Source organism: Cyrtonyx montezumae, unplaced genomic scaffold (genome assembly GCF_038088225.1).
Source record: "Cyrtonyx montezumae isolate F1298 unplaced genomic scaffold, pur_monq_1.0 scaffold_16, whole genome shotgun sequence".
Lineage (NCBI taxonomy): Eukaryota > Metazoa > Chordata > Aves > Galliformes > Odontophoridae > Cyrtonyx > Cyrtonyx montezumae.
In genome coordinates this window covers 11,162,425-11,182,612 of record NW_027071892.1, presented here as the reverse complement: position 1 = coordinate 11,182,612, position 20,188 = coordinate 11,162,425, and the positions used below count along the sequence as shown (strand labels likewise).

General features: G+C 55.5%; 3 protein-coding genes across 7 annotated transcripts in view; 1 reads left to right on the top strand and 2 right to left on the bottom strand.

The window, feature by feature from the left end:
* The window catches only part of TNFRSF13B (TNF receptor superfamily member 13B), a 159,624-nt gene that overhangs the window by 2,004 nt on the left and 137,432 nt on the right, over positions 1 to 20,188 (bottom strand). The gene's annotated exons all lie outside the window — the stretch shown is intronic.
* Positions 1 to 20,188, top strand: part of TMEM11 (transmembrane protein 11) — a 377,196-nt gene that overhangs the window by 340,938 nt on the left and 16,070 nt on the right. The gene's annotated exons all lie outside the window — the stretch shown is intronic.
* On the bottom strand, positions 943 to 20,053 carry MAP2K3 (mitogen-activated protein kinase kinase 3). Of its 5 annotated transcripts, none has more exons than XM_065732851.1 (13): positions 19,980 to 20,053; positions 10,674 to 10,706; positions 10,413 to 10,476; positions 8,886 to 8,934; positions 6,854 to 6,967; positions 6,496 to 6,615; positions 5,952 to 6,068; positions 5,762 to 5,813; positions 4,923 to 5,050; positions 4,252 to 4,329; positions 2,838 to 2,977; positions 2,139 to 2,184; positions 943 to 1,500 (listed from the first exon to the last, which is right to left on the bottom strand). In XM_065732851.1, exons 1-13 carry the CDS (start codon positions 19,993 to 19,995, stop codon positions 1,417 to 1,419), a joined length of 1,041 nt encoding a protein of 346 aa, XP_065588923.1. In that variant the 5' UTR covers positions 19,996 to 20,053; the 3' UTR covers positions 943 to 1,416. The 5 variants fall into 5 exon arrangements, with proteins under 5 accessions (XP_065588923.1, XP_065588922.1, XP_065588925.1 ...); XM_065732850.1 differs by lacking the exon at positions 19,980 to 20,053 and adding an exon at positions 19,484 to 19,548; XM_065732853.1 differs by lacking the exon at positions 19,980 to 20,053 and adding an exon at positions 19,192 to 19,276.

The following is a 20,188-nucleotide window of genomic DNA, read 5'->3' as shown; positions in this document are numbered from 1 at the left end:
GGCTGTGGGGTCAGTGGGACATTGTGCTTCAGCAGGGGGATGACAGCACACCCTCATATCCACACCTGCAGGGCAGGAAGAGCAGGAAAAGGGGTTGGGGTTGTTGCTTTTCTTTTAAAAGATTCAATTAAAAAATAGATGCATTTCTTTAAAAAAAAAAAAAGTAATAATCTTAGGGCAGTTTGTCTTCGAGGATCCTCAGCCACCACCCCAAACCCAGTCAGAAAATTACTGGGCACTGCAGCAGAACTGCTGGACACGTACACATTCACACAATCATCGCTGATTTAAAAATATATAATATATATAGCACACACACACAAATACATATATTAGAAAAGGAAAAAAATCCCTCTGAAAACTCTTATCTATTAAAATAAAAAAACCCCACAGCAGTGCGTTCACCCACGGCCCCACACGGCGGACGGAGCACGGGCTGCTCTGGGAACACATCAGGGCTCACAGCAGGTTGCTTAGCAGAGAAGGAAGCACTCCTCCCTCCTCCCACCCACACAGAAGGGCTTTAATTTATAGCGAGTAAAACCCGAAACATGTTACGAAGTCCGTTATATATAGACAGAAAATGTACAACTGGCAGCAGCCCCTGTGCTGGGCCATGGGGGGTGGGGCTGACACAGGGGGCACGGATGGAGGCAGTGATGGGGGGGGTGGGTCACAGTGTGAGGTCTTACGTGAGCCCCAAAAGGAGAAAAGGATGGAGAGGTGGCGCAGCATCCCCCTGGAGGAGGAGTGGTGGTGGATGTCCATGAGCACCATGCTCTCCAGTGCTACGCAGCCCCGGGGTGAGCGAGGAGGAGGAGGAGAAGCATGGAGGAAGCAAGAGAGGAAGGGGCTGCTGCTCATGGTGGGGTGTGCTGGGGGGAAATTGCTTTTATTCCTCTTCAGAGGGGCGGTGGATCACGCAGTGAAGGGGGTGCCAGGCCTGGTGCTGTGTTGCAGAGGCACCCAGAGGTCATCAGGATGGCTTCATGTGGGGATATCAATGTACCCATGGGGCCCTGCAGCCTCCTGAAACGCTGCTCAGGAACGTGAGGCAGAGAGCCAGGTGAAATGCTGGGGAAGGGGCCTGGGGCAGATGAGGAGGGGGAAGCACAGCAGCATTTTCTCTTTGCCAGCCCCAGGCAAAGGGGAAGAAAGGCAGAAGTTCCCCACACACCATGCCAAGGTTGGACACTGTGGGCACCGTCCCCTCCCCATGCCTGCAGCGGTTGGGGGGGTGAAGGTGTTGGCTTCCAAGGCTCTTCCTCGAAGATTTCAGGCAAAGAGAAAAGAAACTGTGATGGGACTGTGCCCAGAGCTGTCCAGGGGCTGAGAAACACCATTTGTGCAAACCACCACGAACTCGAGTCCACATCTGCTCCTCTGTGGGGACTGCACGGAGCAGTGGGGCTCCAGTTAAGAGTCATCACCAAGGATCTCTGTCACGAAGGAGGCCATGTCAGTCTCTTTGGTGTCATGTAGGGTGAAGAAGGGGTGCTCCTGGCAACAAGAAGCAAGGCATCAGTCATGGCCCAGCAGGGAACAGCCCCAGGGGTGTCACCATGTTGGGCCAAGTGGACACCAGCATCCCTTGCAGGCTCCCATGGATGTCATTCTTCAGCTCAAATCTGAATGCTTTCAGGTTTGGTGTTTCTGGGTTTAACCCCAGCTGCACTAACACCATTTGGGGTGGCTGACCTAAACCCTCCAAGAGCAGGTGGGACAATAAGAGAAAACATCTAGAAAGCCTGGCCTTGATCGCTGAATATCCCAAGTTGGAAGGGACCCCATCAAACCCAACTCTTTGTTCCACGCAGCACCATCCTAACCCAGTGACTGAGAGCAGCGTCCCAGCACTGAGCTCTGGCAGGGCCAGGCCTGCTGCCCTGGGCAGCCCATTGCAGGAGCAGTGCCCTCTGGTGCAGAACATTTTCCTGTTATCCATCCTGCCTGATCCCCCCCTCCCCCCTTAACACCCACAAAACTCAATACATCATTGTACCTGAGACACACCACACCCATCCCACTGCGTGCCTGGAAATCACACCCATGTCCTGCTATATTATTTGTCCAGGACCCTTTATCCCAATGCATTTCATATGTCAGATGAAGGCCAGCAGAGATAGCCCCACACTTACCATAAGTTCTAGATAGCTCATTCGCTCAGCGGGGTTCTTCCTTAAACTGAATGAAAAAAAGAAAAAAAGAAAAGGCTGTAGGATCTTTTCTTACTATTTTTCTTATGTGGGGTCTACCAGAAGGGACCTCCCCTTCCCCCAACCACACCTCACCTTGGGTGGGCAGCACCCACTCCTCTCCCTCTGAGCTGAACCACATGGCCCTGAAGCACCCAGGAAAGGAACCACAAGGGCACATTTGGGGTTTTGCCAAGCCCAGTAGGAGGCAGCCCTGCTGGGAAGGAGAGGAGGCAGCCTCCCCCACCACGTCTCCCAGGGCTTGGTGGCACTTCCAAGCAGGCCAGGAGCAGGGGGCACCCAAGGGGAGCAGCTCTTGCACACAGAACCCACAAAACCACAAACCAGGTTCACCCAGAGGCACCCACTTGCTGCCAGAGCACTGTTTCACTGCCACTTTGCCAGAAACCACCAACACTTGAGCAGCACTGATGGTAAAACGGGAAGAGAAACCTCTGTGCCTTCCAAGCAGCCTCGATGAGTCAGGCCGAGAGCAAAACCCCTTCAGGCAACAAAACCCATTCCCTCTGCAGCAGATACGCCAGCTCAGTATGGCGAGGAAGAGAGGAACAGGCTCCAAAGCCAACCCCAGCCCTACACCTTGCTCACACCCCAAAGCAACTCAGCCTCTGCTGCACTCACCACTGTGCTGTGAAGTCCACAAACTCCTTGGAGAATCGCTCTGCAGGCAGCTGGGGCGAGGGCTCCTCCACCACCTGCTTGAGCTGCTGGAACGGGGTGCCCCAGGACTCGTAGGGGAAACGGAGGATGGCCAGCTCGATCTGGGGACAGGGACACTGTGAGACACCAAGGCTGCCCCACAGCAGAGGCTGCACAGGTTCAAATTCAAGATGAAAAACTTCCCACCTAACAAACCATTTTCAATTTGGGTCATACTGCCTTTTTTTTTTCCCCTCCCTTTTTAAATACACAGACCTAGAGGCAAACGGTACTTCCTTTTGAGGCCTGCTCAGCAAATTAATGCATTTACAGGAAGCAGAAAAATGTATGTAAAATGGGGTTATTTAAAAAAGATAATAAAAGCAGCACAGATGCTATTTCTGCACTGATTTCTGGAGTGCTCATCTCACCATAATCCACCCTCTGGGCTGCAAGGCTGAGCTAGGCACAAAGAGATCCACAAACACAAGTTATATTCTAAAGCTTGTTTTCTCTTAAGAAGATCTTTGCCAAACCACTGCAGCTATCCCTGCTTCACCATCTACTCCAGCTGGAAAAAGCCCACTGGAGCTCTTGGGCGCCCCAAGCCAAGGGATAGGATGTGAGAAATGAATAAAGCTAGGATCAGCCCTGCAGCTCAACAGCCCTAAAGAGGGCTAGTTTTCAATCAAACCCCTCCAGAAATAAATAATAATAAAATAAAATAAAAAATCAGGAAGCCAGCCCAGGAGGAAGATATTAGAGGGAATGAGGTTGGGGCTCCATCCAGCTGCAGGCTGGCAGGCTTTCAGCACAGTCCCCTCTCCCATCCAGTGTTGGAAGAGTTCAGAGATTTCGTCATTGCCACAATCTCCCACCCCACAGCTTCCTGCACCTCAGAGGAGAGTCGGAGCTGATCACTTTTACAGGCAGCCCAGCTCTGCTCTGCACAGCATGGGGATACCAAGAGGGAGTGTTAGAGATCTGTACAGCACACACAAATGCAAGGACACAGTGCCCAAAACAAAGGTCACAGCTAAAAAGGTGCAGGAAAACTTCACTGAAATAGCCTAAGCAAGAGATGCAGTCTCCTGGAAAGCAGAACTGTTCCCAGGCAGCACTCCCTTTGAGCCAGCACTGGGATTTCCTTTGTCCTCCTGTGCCAGAAGATTTCAGCTGCTTTCTAAAAGATCCATTTCTTGCAGGAGGCAGAGGAACCATCCTGAGCAGCTGCAATTTTGGAACTGAAAGCATTTCCCTTTCCTGTTGGCTGCTGCGAGCTGCCCCACAGGCAGGGCTGCTGCTAACCATACATACCACCCCAAGGCTGGAGCCCCCAGAGCAGACCCCAGCCTACACCCAGCATCACAGTGCTGGCACCCGCCCTCTGCATTACCATTGTGATCCCCAGACTCCAGACATCCGACTTCACGTTGTAGCCCTTCTGGTTCAGCTCAGGATTTATTCTTTCTGGCTGCAACAGCAAAACGGAAGATATTACAGCTCTGTCTCATTTTCACAGTGCAAACCACACGCGACCAATCTCTGGCTCCAAAACCCAGGTCGGACAGATTCCCCTGGCTCACATCCCCACAAAGGCAGGGTTTGAGGTTACATCTGCAAGCACCAGGGAGAGCCACGTCCCATTCCACATCACCTCCACAAGCACTCCCTCCTCCCTTGTATCATCCCTGCAGCAGGGTGCCTGCCCCAGGAGCAGGATTCCCCCACACCAGTGCCATGGATGGCAGATGAAATGGAACGATCCTTCCAAAGAAAGCCTCGGTATTTTCTAGCCAGGAGCAGCCTTCCTAGCCTTCCAATCCAAGAGGATGGTTGGATTAGATGATCTTAGTGGTCTTTTCCAGCTTAAATGATTCTATGAGTCTATTAAACTGCAGGGCTTACAGGGAGGGGTAAACTCAACCCTGGAGGGCTTTGCTGAGGCAGGAAACCCAGAGCATACTGTAATGGTTTCAACCTCAGGACAGAGGTAAATGAAGAGTGGTTTCTAAGAAGCAGTCTCCTCAAGGTGAGGCTGGATGGGTTGCACACAAGCACACTTACAGCCATATATGGTTTGCAGCCAGCGTCCATTGTCTTCGCCACTGAGTCCACCAAGTAGCCACTGATCCCGAAGTCACACATTTTCACATGTCCCTCCTTGTTGATGAGCACATTGGAAGGTTTCACATCTACAAGAGTGTACATGAGAGAACAGATGGGGCCTTTGTAGAGATATCATGGGGCCTGGGACAGCACAGGGAACTCCCCAATGACCTGAGAGAAGTTTGGGGAGGGAAACAGGAACAACGCCCCCCCCCCCGACCCTTTTGCAGTTGAAATAAAATACTGAGGAGCCAACATCCAGCTCCTCAGAGGCAATTTATGTAGCCAACACAGCCTTGAAAATTCAACCAAGCTCTCAGGACAGCTCATCTCAAGACCACTGTGACCCGGTGTGCAAGTACATGACGAATTGTGTTAAGATGAAGAGCAGGACCTGGCTGTTACAACGCCCATCAGTGATTTGCAAGGTCTTCTTCAGCTCTCCCCTTACCAGAACTACCCCACCAGGAAGGCTATGGGATTTTGTCCTCAAATGCTGCCTGCAATACATCTCAGTACTCAGAGGGAGACAGAGATGCCTACAGATATATAGTCTGCAAGAAATTCAGTCAATATATCCAACCCCTCATGTGGAAAAGAGGAGGAGAACATCGAGTAAGAAGATGTGTGAAGGATACACCTCTGGAACAGGCCTGGGGCATCCAGGTGTGTCCACCAGACCCCAACTGTAGGCATCCCAGAGGCACACATCACACATCTCCTTGGAAGGAGCCTTCCCATTAGGTACTGCAAGGCTGGTATTGCAGCACACTATGTGAATCCCACTCAGCACCCACCTCTATGGATTACGGACAGTTTACTGTGCAGATGCTCCAGAGCTCGTACAATCTGCAGACAAACAGAGCAAGAGAGCACCATCAGCCACACATAGCTCAGCACTCAGTAAACCCAATAGGAGTGCAAACCACAGAGCATGAGGAGTGTGCAAAGCTTGAGGGGGGTGCACAAAACACAGGAGGCACTCACAGACACAGCCATTTTCCCCAAAATGTCTTCTGGGATGGTTTTCTTCTTCTCCAGTACTTTCTTGTAGAATTTATCCAGGGAAGTGTCCATGAGCTCCATGCAGATCCAAACATCACCCTGCAGGCAGAGAGAAAGCAGCTATAGGGAATTCTACAACCATCCCCCCCCAAGGACCAAAGGACACAGTGGGGACAGACAGAGGGACTCTGTGCTTCCACCCAGGGGAACCCAATGCCCCTGAGGTACAGCCACTGCTGACCACACATCAGCATGCACCTTATAGCAATGGGCACTGATGCTGGGGTACCACCAACAGCACTCCCAACAGCCACTTCCACGGGTGGCCCTTGAAATCCAGCCCAGCCCACAGTCAATGTGCTCTGGCACCTGCTAACCCATGCAAAGGGACCTGCTGAAACAGCTGGGCTTTGCACCACCTCAATCAGCCCACTTCGGCTGTGGGAAACAGAGGTGGTTTGTGACAGTTTTGTGCCTTCAGAGGACTCGCACAGACACGAGGAGCTGTGTAGCAGCAGCCCCCCACCTCTCGGAATAGGGCTCCGTAGAAGGTGACGGTGTAGAAGCAGTCAACTGTTCTCATGGAGATATCCAAGTCCATCAGCAGTCTCTTCTGCTCCTGAGTGTTCACAGTGGCACGGATCCTCTGAGAAATATTAAGAAAAAAAAATCTGTTTTGATGTAGGTGGAGTTGTGCAGCCAGCACACCCCTCGGAGATTCCCAGATGCCCTCTTACAAACAGCACCATAACAGACAATACCACCTAAGTGAAACACTGGGCTGCAAGGGGACACAGGTGGCTGCCAAACCCAAAAAGCCTCCATCTCTGTCCCCATTCTGTCCCCACAGCCCCCCTGCCCCACCAGGAAGAAGCCATCCTCACCTTCACAGCCATGATGGTGCCGCTCTGCGCGTGCCTCACTTTCTCCACCACGCCATAGGCCCCGCGGCCCAGCTCCGAAATAGTCACCAGGTCATCAGCTTCCACCTCGAAGTTCTGTAAGGAAAAAACGTAATAAAAATCAAACCAAAACCAGGCAGCAGCACGTCAGTTGCAAAAACAATGTTCACTGCTTGCACTTCACCCATGCAGAGCACACCCTAACCTACAGGATCCCAGCAGCCCACCATGCTTAGAGAAGAGGGATGTATTTTTGGCTGCTTGGGGCTCACTGAATACCCCTTTTAAGCTAGAGATTGGGATTTGCCAGAGGGCACAGTGTTGCTGGAAGGGCCCCAAGGCTCAGTGCCTCTCTGGCAGTGAGTTTCTGCACATCCCACAGACAAGTTTCCCCCAACACATGTTGCCCTGTAATTGTCTGCTCTGCTGGGCAGGGCTTATACTGCTGGAGTGAGACATGGGCTATTTTTGGAGGCTGCATTCATCGCTTTTAATAAGTTACAGACCTCCTTTCAACCGGGCAGGACTTCATCCAGCCTGCAGCTTCCCTCCGGTCTCAGGGAACAAAAATAACACCGGGATGCCAAACTGACCCAGCAGCAGCAAAGGGTGAGAAAAGCACTGCACAGCATTGGAAGCAGAGCTGCACCCGGAAGAGAAGGGCAGCAGTGTGCTGGGAGCCAGGGCTACCAGGCTGGTGGCCACACTAGCCACCAGCCCCACTAATTCAGGCCAGATAGGGGTGATGGGCAGCTGAGGGAGGTCTGGGGCTGAGCTCAGCAGGAAGCTATGCTGTGTGGCACGGGGAAGCAGCAGCTTGACTCAGGTGGGACAGAGGATCCAAGTGGGGCTATGCTCACACAGCCCCCACCTCATTGCCCTGGGCAGAGGCACAGTGCAGGCTCACAGCTCCTGCAGGGGCCTCCAGGAAGGACCTAGCGGTGCTTTTCAGGACACGTGTTCTCTGATTGTTCCAGGGCATTGTGTTTTTGTTCCTGGCATTTACCCGCAGGCTTCCCCAGATGCTGGCAGTTCCCAGCACACTCCAGGAACCAGCACAGCCCTGCCCAGACGCAGAGATGACCAACAGAACAAAACCCCACACAGCACCCCTTCCCCTCTGCTCCGCATGGATCAGATGGTCACCCTTCATCTCACAACCCAAAGCTGCCTCTCCCCCCACCACTCCTCCATCCCATGTTGCGCTGTTCTTCAGCACCCAGAGCAAACCTGAGCTGCAGAGCTCAGAGCAGACAAAGCACAGATGCATGACCCCTCAGAACAACACACTGCAGGGAGGGTACAGCCTGCAAAGCTGCCCCCAGGCAGCAGTTCTCCCACTGCATGCACTGTGCCCAGGCTGCTGGGCACAGCCTCTCCCTGAGCAACTAATACAACAGCCAGAACACAACCCCAGCAGTGGGGCAGCTCCTGCACCCAGCCCAGGCTGCTTCTCTCCCCTCAAAACCTCACACCTTGCACCAAGGATGGGACTGACCCAACGCACCATATTTTTAGGTAGCTTGCAGCCCCAGGAGAGCCTGTAACAAGAGAATGAAATAAAAAGGAGGTGGCAGCTATTTCTAGCAGTGTTTTTCATCAGGCTGCTTGGGAAGGATTTGGAGAAGAGCTCTGAGCCCAGCTTCTGGTGGGATGCCAGCAGCAATGAGGACAAAAGGGACGTGGGCTGGGACAGCACAGAGCAGCCAGGCTGGGTGCAAGTGAGGGAGCTGCCAAGGGAGCAGATCCCACTAAGGGCGAAGCCTCACCCCACATGTGCCCATCTCCCTGATGCTCTCAATACCCCCACAGCCAACAGGGGAAAAGTCCTGCTCAAGGACACCTCACACCCTTCCTAAGATGTGTCCCATGAGGCTGCACCAGGAGGACACAATGGGGCTTAAAGGCTGCTTGGGATCACAAAGATCTGATCTGACAAGTTGTCACAGCAGTGTGATCTGTATTACTGCCATACAGGAGGCAAACAATTGGAAGCAAGAACATCAACACGTACTTTGTCTCCGATGGTGATGAAGGTTCTGGAGTCCAGGTTCCTTGGTGGCCTGCAAGGAGAAAGGGAGTCAGAATGAAGCACAGCCTCAAAACCCCCTTCTCCAGTGCCAGGTTTCATGTGCCCCCAGGTGCTTTCGGCCACTGCTTCCCACAGTGCATTGTTATGGGTGCACACCAGCCCCCTCCAAACGCTCCCAAAGGCTTTCATCGAGCCAACACCACCCACAGAGGCAGCAGGAGCCCAGGGAGCAGCGAGGTGAGGCTGCATCAAAGCTACAAAACCCTCCCCACGCGGGGAGCAACGCAGCTGTCGTGTTTTGACAGGCAGGTGTTGTAACAGCATGGCCACGTCGCCCCAAACACGCCTAGGGAACAACAGGTAATTCCTCTGCACTGAGTCATTTGTGTACACTTGACAGCCTGTTCCAGGCAGCCTGGCATGCAGAGCAGCCAGCAGCGTCACACTTTGCACAACACCATGTAGGCAAAAGTCTTCCTTTATAGCTTCCCCCCCCCCAATTGGCTTCCCATTCTCTGCTATTGGCAGTATGGGATTTCAGGCACACATTCTACTTTCACCCTTTCTGCCCTGCTCCTATGTTCAACTCCTCTGACACTGTCAGGTTGGGAACTGTGCAACCTGCTCAGCATCCTCATTGCTACCAGAACACCGCAGCAGCTTCAAGGAAGTACTCAGGCTTGCAGCAAAAGCATTGGTACTGTGCAAATATTTGCATTACACCTTGGAAAGTGCAGAGAAAATGAATGGTGGGGACCTGGCACCAGTCTGAACAGGAGTGCTCTGGACATGAAAGCACCCTGCAAACTGCAGCCGACATCTGCACCAGGGCACACTCAGACACTGGAGAACGAGAAAGAGACAGCATGCAGGACTCAGTCTGCACACCAGGCTGCAAGCTGTTAGCAAGGAGCTCCAGTCCATCTGCCCAGCCTGGGGATTCAGGGATGTGCCCCCAGTGAGGGATTCACTGCTCCCTCACAGCATCGTGGCTCTCTGGAGCGAGCAGAGCTCAGCAGTGGAGATGCACTGCAGAGAAGGAATTTCAGCTTTCTGCTTTTTCTCAAACCAAGCGCTGTCATCCTGGTCCTGTCCTCCCCCCCCCCACCTCCCCACAGAATAACAACATACCAAGCAGCAGCAAACAGGGCACAGAGAAATCCCAGTGCCTGAGATGCAGCCAGGCACCAGCCCCAAGCAGAGCAGCAGGGAACAACAAAGCTTCCATGTCTTCCTTGCAACAACATGAGCAACTCAAGTGGGCCAAGGCACAGAGTGAAGGATGCCACCAGCTGAGGGCAGGACCCCCACCCCTGCTCCTGCTGCAGGTCCTGGCCCAGAAGGCAGCTCCTGGGGCACACAGCATGTATGTATGTACTCATACTCATCACTGATAAGCCAGATCCCCAGTTGAAAAACCCCAACCAGCTGATGTAACACTTCTATGGCCACATGGCCTGAGACAGCTCGCTGCAGCTCTCAGAACTGGCTGCAGGAGCAGGCACTCACGTGGTGTTGACAGGAGGCTGCTTGATGGGAGGACATGTTATTCTCAGCTTCTTCTTGCCTTTCACTGCAAGAGAAGACGCACACATGAGTGATGGGCATTTTTTAAGCTTTCCTTCCTTTCAGCACCCCTCAGCTGCAGCACACCTCTGCAGCTCTCACACCCTGCCCTGCTCCCAGCCACCCCCAAGCACTCCTCAACCCCCGTGGCCAGTAAGGGTTCCTCTTTTGGGGATGAAGCTGCTCTGTCTGTAGGGCACCCACCTGGTTTGTGTGGCTCCAGGGATCCCTTGGAATCTGAAAGAGAGCAGGGAAACACCGGGTCAGAGTTCACACTCCAAAGTACCCAATACAAATCGTACATCCCTTATGGTCCCAGACAGGAGCTGAGGAGCATGCCACAGGGCAGCTGGCACCCAGCCTTGTCCAGGGCTGCACAGCCACCAGATGTCCTCACACCACTGGCCATGCCCAGGGCCATGACAGCACCCCACTCTGCTCCCAGCAGAAAACCACTGATTGGAAACCACTGATCATTTCTCAGTATGATCCCAGCTGGGCAAGAAAGGGACAGAACCTTTGTGTATGCTGGAGAAGCAGCCAGCCCTGCTCTGTGCCATCAGGACAACAGCCACCAGACCTCACATACAGCAAGCAGCAACTCTGATCCTAAAGGGGAACACTCCCATGTGCCACCAAGGGGAACCACAGAGCAGGAGCTGCCAGCCACACCAGGATCAGCATGCACAGGCTGAGACCTTACACTGAACAGGAAGGAGCCAGAGTCCTGCTCTACTGCTCGAGTGCCCCACAGGGATACAGGGCTGCTGTGGTTTGCAGCACCAGCCCCAGAGCCCTGCAAATCCCTTGTGTGTCTCAGCACCTGCTCTGTGTGGTTGTTCCCAATCCCATACCCAGCTGGGATGAGACAGGGAGCTATACATAGCCCTGCACTGAGAGCACTGCAAAATACCTGGCTGAGCAAACACGAAGCACAGCCAAATGCAAGATGTTGCCCTCTGGTTCAGCAGTGCCTTCCCTTCCTGCAGACAGGGCAGGGCACAGAGCTGGGACATGGGGATGTAGCACACTCCTGCAGCCAGTGGGAGGGGGAGCTCCACAGGGCATGCAATCCCATCCCAAGATGCAGACAGCAGTGTGCACGCATTATTGTGTGCACGTGGAACTGCTGGATGCACCCAAACCAACCCCAGGTTGGGCTCAGCACACACCCCCACCTCCTGCTGGCTCATGCCCTGGGCAGCACTAACTGAACACCCTGAATCTGCCTCCCATTTCACGTGGCACAGCCTGGCCTTTCGTACCAAGCCCCGAAATGCCCCCCCATCCTGGCTGCTATTTTGCAGCATCTGTTTGCTCTCCCTCTCCCCAATTGCCATAGTAACCCCCAGCAGGAGCACAATGCTCCCTCTGTGCAGCTCCCTGACAGTGCTGGGTCGGAGCACAGCGGTGACTCACGCAGAGGGAGCAGGGTCCACACTGTGCCAGAGGCTGCAGCATCTGCCCCATGGATCAGGGTCACGGGGAGCTTGGGGCTGGGATCCATGCACACACCTTTACACACCCAGCATTTGCAAGCATAGATGAATGGCTCTGTGCAGGACAAGGAGATCCCCTGTGTGATGTCCCTGCACCACACAGGAGGATCACAACATCTCTGTGCATTGGTCATGCCCTGTGAAGCAGAGCCCACACTCAGCTGCAAGGAGAGCTCTGTGCCCCAGCAGCCCCAAAACACTGCCCTGAGCTTTGCAGCACCACTCTGCAGGGCCAGCAGCATTCTCCTCCCCCTGGTTGTGCCCAGCCCCAAAAAGCACTTCCTAGAGCTGCCAAAGCACCAATTCCATGGGCGAGAAAACCCACACCAACAAAAAGAAAATACACCACTCTCCTTCTGGGATGCTGCTCCCAAACTTCTGGGAGCCAAAGAAGGGCTGCATCTTGCAGCTCTGCCTGTACTCATCACAGCAGCCCCATCCCACTGCCCAGCCTGGCACGCCTGCTGCCAGAGGAACGCTGTGCAGTGGGATGGGCACAGCACAGCCTTGTAATTCAATCCCAATGCCCCCGCTCCCCACCAGCTGCCAGGCTCCCAGCACCTCCCTCCCATGGCTGGGATGAGGAGAATGATCCCCATAGCCTGTAAGCAAGGAGATGCTCTCATTCTGCAGGGCTTCTGAAGGACAGAAGGTGCAGCACAGAACCTGTGTTTCCCACTGCTCGCAGCAACTTGAGGCCGCTTCCACAGCTTGAAAGTGACAACACGTGCACAGGGCAGCCTGGGGACACATCCCTGCCCCTCCCAGAACTACACTGGAGACACAAGCTGACCGAAGTCCCCAGCGTGGCCACACTTGTCACCACGTGATGCCACAAGCACGTAAGTACATCCTCTATGCTAAGAAAGTCCCCATTTCCTCCTAAAGAAAAAAAGAAACTGGCACATATATATATTTTTTCCCCTTGCACTGCAATCTCCACCAGCTAGGAGCTGACATTTCATGGAACCGCATTCATTCATCACCGAAACCCTCATATCCCAGCTACCACGACTCCAGCCTGGATCCCCCACAGCTCTCCCCAGCAGGTTTCTCCTTCGCACTCCGTGTGGGTGGAGAGAAGCAAGCAGGACAACCCGCAGCACTGTCAATACGGCTGTTTGCCTGAGCCGACCTTTGAAATCAAACCTTCCCAGCTCTGGGCTCCAGGTCCAGCCCTGCTGCAGGACTGTGCCGATGCTGGGAAAGGGGTTGGAGTACATCCAACCCCCTCTCGACCCACGGAGGGCTCAAGGGTGGGTCCCAGTGCCGCAGAGGAAGAGCCAGAAGGGAAAAAAAAAAAGTAATAAGTATTATGCAACCTCCCCCCAAATGAAGAGTGGTAAGGGAATAAGGATCCGGGCAGCAGCGAGCTGCCTGCAGGGAGCAAGGTGCTGGCTCTGCTGCAACAGGCGTGCAAGGCTGGGAGCAAGCACTGCCTGGGAAGAGTTTCCTTGAGCACTGCTGACCCCGTGCAATGAAGATGCAGCGTTTCAGACCCGTGCAAAAAAAAGCAGGTTTTGCAGGGCTTTAAAAATAGATGTCTGGCTGCAAAAATAGATACGCTCGGCTGCAAATGCAGAGCAACCCCCCCCAGCCCAGAGCAAGCAGAAAGATGGAAATCTGCACGGGTTGACCCCAAGGAGTGGCACCGTCCCCTCTGAGCACCAGGACCAGCCCCCCAGCACGCTGTTTGGAAGTTGCAACACGTACCTTGCCTCTTGTCCATGGTTTCCCAGAAAGGAAGAACAGAAACGGCACACACCCTGCAGCGGGGAGCGCTGGGGGGGGGGGGAGGGGGGTTTGAGGAGGTGGGGAGAGGAGCGGGCTCAGCACACGCAGCTTGCAGCACGGCTGGATGCAGCCTGCAGCACGGGGACCCTGCGAGCCAAGGGCAGCAGCTCCGCTCCGATTACACTCGAAAGCTCCAACAGTTGTACAAACTGCACAGCGGTGAAATAGCGGTGACGTCAACAGGAAACCGGGGAGAAGGGGGGGGGGGGGGTCAGAAGCTCCGGGAGACATTGAAGCGCAGCGTTGGCACTGCACATCCCATTCCATCCCACCCTTCTCGCAGGGACCTCCTCTCCACCTCCAGTCCCCATAGACCACCCCCCAGCCCGGTGCCCAAAGGCATTGCCCGAGGCAATCCCACAGCCCGACTGCACGCAGAGGGGGGCACGGGGGATGCAAAGGCTTGCACCCGCGCTCGGTGCCTGCAGCAGTAACACCGGGTTACTGGGTGCTGCAGGTGCTGTGCTAATTGCTGCACCACTAACAACTATTACCACAACAAATAGAGGAAATATTGTTCCATGACAATACCGGCAGCTATTCCCGGGTGACAACTGGGAGGGCGTCTCTGCTGGCGAAATATAAACGGCCGTGTGGAGATCGCTTGGAGATAGTGCAGGAGGGGTGGAGGAATCGCCCACTTCTCTGCATGGATGTGCATGGAGGGCAGCACAGCATCACTGCTCTCCCCTTTTACCCCCCCCAAAAAAGCAGCGCTGCTCAGCGCGGGCACAAAAAAAAAAAAAGAGTCAGAGGTCGAGGTGAAGGCACATACCAACGTCATGAGCAGCTCTGAGTTTAAATAGTGCTCACACGCATCCCAGGAGGACCGTGGGAGGTATTTTCTGGGAGCTGCCCTGCTCCCGGGATACGGTTTCAAGCAGAGATCATTAGCACACAGAGGATGCTGATGCGGAGCTGCTCTTGGGTGGCACTGCCTGACCCCAAGGGGGACAACGCTGCCATGTCCGCCCCCAGCACCACGACTGCTGCACAATGATGCCCCCAGCACAGCATGGAGACGCTCTGGGAACTCATGCAGCCCCAAAGCAATGGCTGGGCAATGCCATTTCCTCAGAGCTGACCCCACTGGGTGTCAGTGCCCACGGCCACCACCCCACTGCCAGGCTCTGGGAAATCAAAGCTCAAAACCTCACCCACCACTCCCTGCTGGGTTTCAATGAGGGGAAGAGCACACCCTTAACAACAGCAATGAGCTCAACAGCAGCCTACTCCCAGGCCCTCTCCCACCCTTTCCCTGCTCACACAGCACCCCCAAGGGTGGATGGGGCCAGGGACACCTGGTGGATGCTCTGGGCTAGCAGCAGTGCCTGGAGTTCAATGACCCACACTAAATCCCAAAACACACAGACCCCAACCACCCTACTCAGGGAAACCCAGCAGCACAGCCCAGTCTGACCCTAGAAGCTCAGAAGCATCCCCCAGCTGGATTTGCACTGTGGCATGACAGGATGCACTGCACATGCACTAAGAGCAATGCAGCTGTGCAGTAGAAGCCATGCAAAACCCCAGTGCAAAGCAGCTGCAGGGCATCTCCTGGGAGCAGCACCCTGCAGGAGTGGTGCTGGAAGCACCATCTGTCACTGCCAGCATCACCACTAGGGCAGGAAATCCCACAGCACCTGAACCCCATCTGCAGCAGCACAAGTATTCCTGCCTCGCAGACCCAATGGTCTCACCTGCTGCTTTTAACCCCATTTCTCCCCCAGTTACATCCACACATACAGCTGGGACAAAGGAAAGGAGCAACGTGGGGTGTACCCACTGCTTACAGCACTGCACCACTGTGCCCTGCTCTGTCCCTGCCCCCCACAGCACCTCCATCCCAGGGACGGTCACCCATGTTCCATCCACATCAGCCCCAGCTGCTCGGGATGATCAAATTCCCATCAGCAAACACTGCAAAACACAAGCTCAGAAGGCATGCAGAACTCACAGCAACCTTCCCTCCCACCTCTCTCACCACAGAGCTGAGCACCACCCCAAAAAATGCCCCTTTTTTTCCTACCAGCAGGAAGGGCACAGCTCCTGCTCCAGTGGATTTGATTTTTCACTGCACCAAAGCTCTAGTGGGAAGCAGCAGTGCCTGCACATCCCAGCACAGCACCCAGGAAGGCTGCACCCCACACAGGGGCTGATGCTGGTGCTGAGCATCCAGCTCAGCCCCGGGGGCTTACTCAGTGCCTGGGTTGCACTCAGTGCTTCCAACAACTGTTTCCATTTTAAAACAGAAATAATAATAATAATAAAAGGACAATATTATTATTTTTAATCTCTCAGGTTGAGCCTGAAAGCAGCACTCTGGGGAGAAGGAGCAGGATGCAGTGTAGAGCTGGGAGGAGACAGTGCAACGTCAAAGCTACGCGACACGACACAGGGAACGGCTGAAAAGCCCCCGGGGAAACCCACGGTCACCCAACGAGAAATGCTGCTGTGGGGACCCAAAATCAAGGGTGAGCTCCTGCAGGAAAGTGGCACGGACAGGAGAGCAGCTGGAGGGGAGCACTCAAGGCACACATCAGCAATTGCTGTGGAAGTGCACCCGTGATTTTCCAGCAGCACCTCCTTCAGTCACCATCACCACACCAGGCAGCAGCACAGCTAGCCAGCCCTGCAGCAAGCTGCTGTGGGGCAGGGGAGTGCCTCCGTGGGGCACAGCCACAGTGCCAGCTGCCCCCCAGTGAGCTGAGGATGCTCAAAGCCAAAAGTCATTAAGGGTTGACCCTGAACATGGACAGGATGGGTTGGAGAGGCTGCAGAGCTGCAATACGAAGCGTGCTCAGCTGCCTCCTTTTTTGGCAGCGTGCTGCTGCTGCCAGCCCTCAGGAAAATGAGCGCTGCCAGAAGGAGCAGAGGACGGAGCTGGTCTCTGTGCACCTGCACTCCGGTCCTGCGAGCAGCAAACCATTGGGGACAGCAATCCATGGATGTGAAGGTGGCACAAGGCAGCCAAGGTGACAATGGCACGGGGTGATCGGGTTTAGCTGCAGAGACCAAGGAAACCTCTGAAGCCTCTGAAACAAGCATGAGTGCACTCAGCACACCCCGCAGCAGCGTGGGTTTCACAAGCAGAAGTGGAATGGGTGCACGGGGCTGCTGTCTCACCCCAGCACCAGCACCTCTCCTCTTTGGCTGAAGTGCAACTTGGCAGCATCTCAAGAGGGAAACCAAGCACTGCGCAGCAGTGGGGGATTTCTAACTCCAGAAGTGACTTTCTTAAAAAGGCTCTGCGGGGAACACATCCGGCTCGTGCAGGAGGAGCCACGTCACTTTTGGTGGCTGCACAGGAGCCCTGCTGCCTGCAGGCAGCAGGCATGGCTGTGGGCACAGGTTGTGCTCACCCATCCACACACAGCAGGCCTCAGCCCTCCTGCAAACACGGATCTGCCTACAACAGTGAGCTCTGATGGGAAAAAAAAACAGGGAAAAGAGAGAGCCCAGCCAAGGGGCACAGTATGAGCACAGCTCCGCTCGCTGCACTGCTGCAGGGACAGCAGCAGGACCCAAACCAGCTGCAGATGGTTTGTATTCTTTCCTGGAAATTTGAACCCCCAAGATGTGCAAGAAGCGATAATGACAAGCTTTAGGTTGCCTAATATCAGCCACACTGAGGCAGAGAGCATCCTGCACCCAGGGTCACAGCAACACACAGCACAGCCATCACACTGTGGGATGGGACACAGGAGGTGACACCAGCACCAAACCACAGCCCAGGTCAGCAGCCTCAGACAGGAGCCAGCCTGCAGCTTCCTCCTTCCCTAAGGGAGATTTCTTTTCTTTTTTGGTAGTGGTACAGGGAGCAGGAAGGGTGGATGCTCTGCAAACAGTTTCTGGTAAGTCTGTGTCTCCTCCTCTTTTACTAAAGAGAAGTTTTAAAGGAAGTGTATCCTTCATATATAAACCTCTATGAAATACAGATATCCAAACATTTCACAAAGCCACAGAGCAGAGGGACTGGGGATGTGGGGCCATCACCACGCACACCCAAGGTTGCACATCCCATTCTGGAGAAACCCAATCCCAGCCCTTAGAACCAAGCTCAGGTGTTCTGTTGGACAGCCTGGCCCCGCTCATCCAGAAGCTGCTGCAGCAATTCCTGGAAGCAGCACTCCGACCTCCAGCTGCCTGCAGCCAAAACAATGCTTACCACTGTGCCCCGACATCACAGCATTCCCCTCAACCAGCAAGGGCACCCATCTACCCATCCCCTCCTGCAATAGGGCTGCAGTGGAGACACCGCAATCCACCCCAGAGAGAAATACAGCCCCGTTGTCACAGCTGAAAGGTGAGAGGGGGTCTGCCTGCACCCCCTTGGGCCACAAACCCCATTCCCACTGCAGACAGAGGATTAGATGCCAGTACCCATGGCCAAGAAGGGCCAGGGAAGGTGCTGGGGTGGTACCTGCAGCTGTGCTCAGCTGTTGGCATATTCTTTGAGGGTGAAGGAGCTGCAGCTGTACCTTCACCGGGCACTCCTTGGGAATGCAGATAAAGAAGAGGAAAAAGAATGGGAACTTCCAGTTTCCACCATAAAAAAACCCCTTTCTGCCACTCCAGAACCTCTGGCTCAGACTCCGACCGTACCAAGCCCCAAGCATACCCACAAGCAGCCCTGAGTCACACTGGTAAAACCCCAAGCTTTTGGTTGGTGGATTAAAATCACCCCCAGACAATAGGTTCTGTCCCATTGCTCCCCCAGCAAGCAGCCTGCCCCTATCAGCGCAGTGACAGCGATGCTACGGGGTCCAAACCCCACAGAGTCACAGAGCTCCTAAAACACCTCTCGAGGCCACGCTGCTGACCTGGGAGAGCCTGTGCACACCGGAGCAAACCCCAGCCCCGCTGCTCAGTGTCCCACGTTATCTCACATCGCTTTCCCACACACCGCTCCCCGCGAGGGACCAGATCCGGGCAGTGGGAAGAGGAAGAAAGCCGAAATCCTGGCACCGAGCCCTGCGTAATCCCCACAAGGTGTTTATCTCAGCAGCTATGTTTAGCGCGAGGCTTGCTCCCGCCCGGCACCATTCCTATCACGCGTGTCACGGGCGGCCACGCGCAGCCCCAAACACTCCGGAGGCAGCAGACGGCCCCGTGACTACACCCGAATGACGGCAGCGAGGTCTGGGGCGGAAGGATCCGACCCGAGAGCCGCGGACACCATTCATCACCCCTTCAACCCGAGCAGGGACCCCAAAAGCAACAAACTCCCCTAAAGGGCAGCGGGGCACGTTCCGGGCCGCGACACCCACACCCGTCCCGCCAGCACCCCCAGAAAGCGGCCAACAAACCGTCCACAGGGCGAGGAATAGCAAAGGCAGAAGCGAAACCCAGCGATAATCCCACGGGCGGAGCGGCTCTCGGAAACAAACGGCCCAAGCGCGGCGCGGAGCGCATCCCGCAGCGCTCACCTCGGCCCTCCATCCACGCGCGTTCCCGGCGAGGTGCGGGGCCGGGCGCGCTCCCGAGCGCCTTTTGAGCGGCCCCGCAGCGGGCACTGCCCCGCAGCCGTGAGTCAGCAGCTCCGCTCGCAGCGCCGCAAATCGCTGCTGATTCACCCCCCCCTCCCCCCCGCTTACACAGCAAACAGGAAACTCAGGTCCACATTCCCTCCGTTTAAGACACGGATCGGTTTTTTTTGGGGGGGGGGAGGGGGGTGGGAAAAAAAAAAAGCAGTCACGCCGAGGTGCGTTCACTGCTCACATGGCGTCTGACGGCGAGTTTCCAGGGCATCGCTCCCCAGCGAGGAAAACCCCCAGCATTTCATTCCGGTGATAAGCGGGCACGCCCCCCGCCCCGCGTGTGCCACCCCCCTCCCCCCTTAGGGCTCACCTGGGGGCAGCGAGCGGCCACCACCGGAGTGTCACCGACACACCGCCGCGCTCCCGGAACGCCGCACGCGGCCACGCTCAACAGACGGGGATGGGAACCCACCCGCGCTCTCCCTCGTAGGTGTCACGCACGGGACGGGGATGCTCCACGCTGAGCACCGCACTCTGCCGCCGCCAGCCCCGTGGCACCGAGCCCACGCCGTTCCGCCGCGCACACGGCCCCGCGCTCTGCCCACTCGCGCTCGGGACACGGCGTGGGCTGCAGGTGCGGAGCACAGAACCCGCGAAGAACCACACAGAAGCCCGACCTGCAGCCCCCGCACGCCCCACCAGTCCTCCCCGTTCCCCACGCACGGCCCCGCTCTTACCTCTGGGCACGGACATGACTGACGGCGGCCCCACGGCGCTGGGGCACGGCACGATACACAACGCAATCCGACCCAGCGCGACGGCGGCGGGGGAAGAACCGCGAGGGGGCGTGGCCTGGAAGGCGTGGACACGCCCCCTCACGGGGAAAACTCCGCGGTGATTGGGTAGAATGGGAGAGAGGGTGGGGCTACCGCCTTGCCCGCCTCTG

Bases quoted from the DNA above. Each gene is read 5' to 3' on its own strand.
- MAP2K3 (XM_065732849.1), bottom strand. From the start codon at position 14,423: ATGCACATCCATGCAGAGAAGTGGGCGATTCCTCCACCCCTCCTGCAC. The intron at 6,616-6,853 runs GTGAGGATGGCT...AATATTTCTCAG, and splicing joins GCACCATCATGGCTGTGAAG to AGGATCCGTGCCACTGTGAA. The intron at 4,330-4,922 runs GTAAGTGTGCTT...TTGCTGTTGCAG, and splicing joins GCTGCAAACCATATATGGCT to CCAGAAAGAATAAATCCTGA.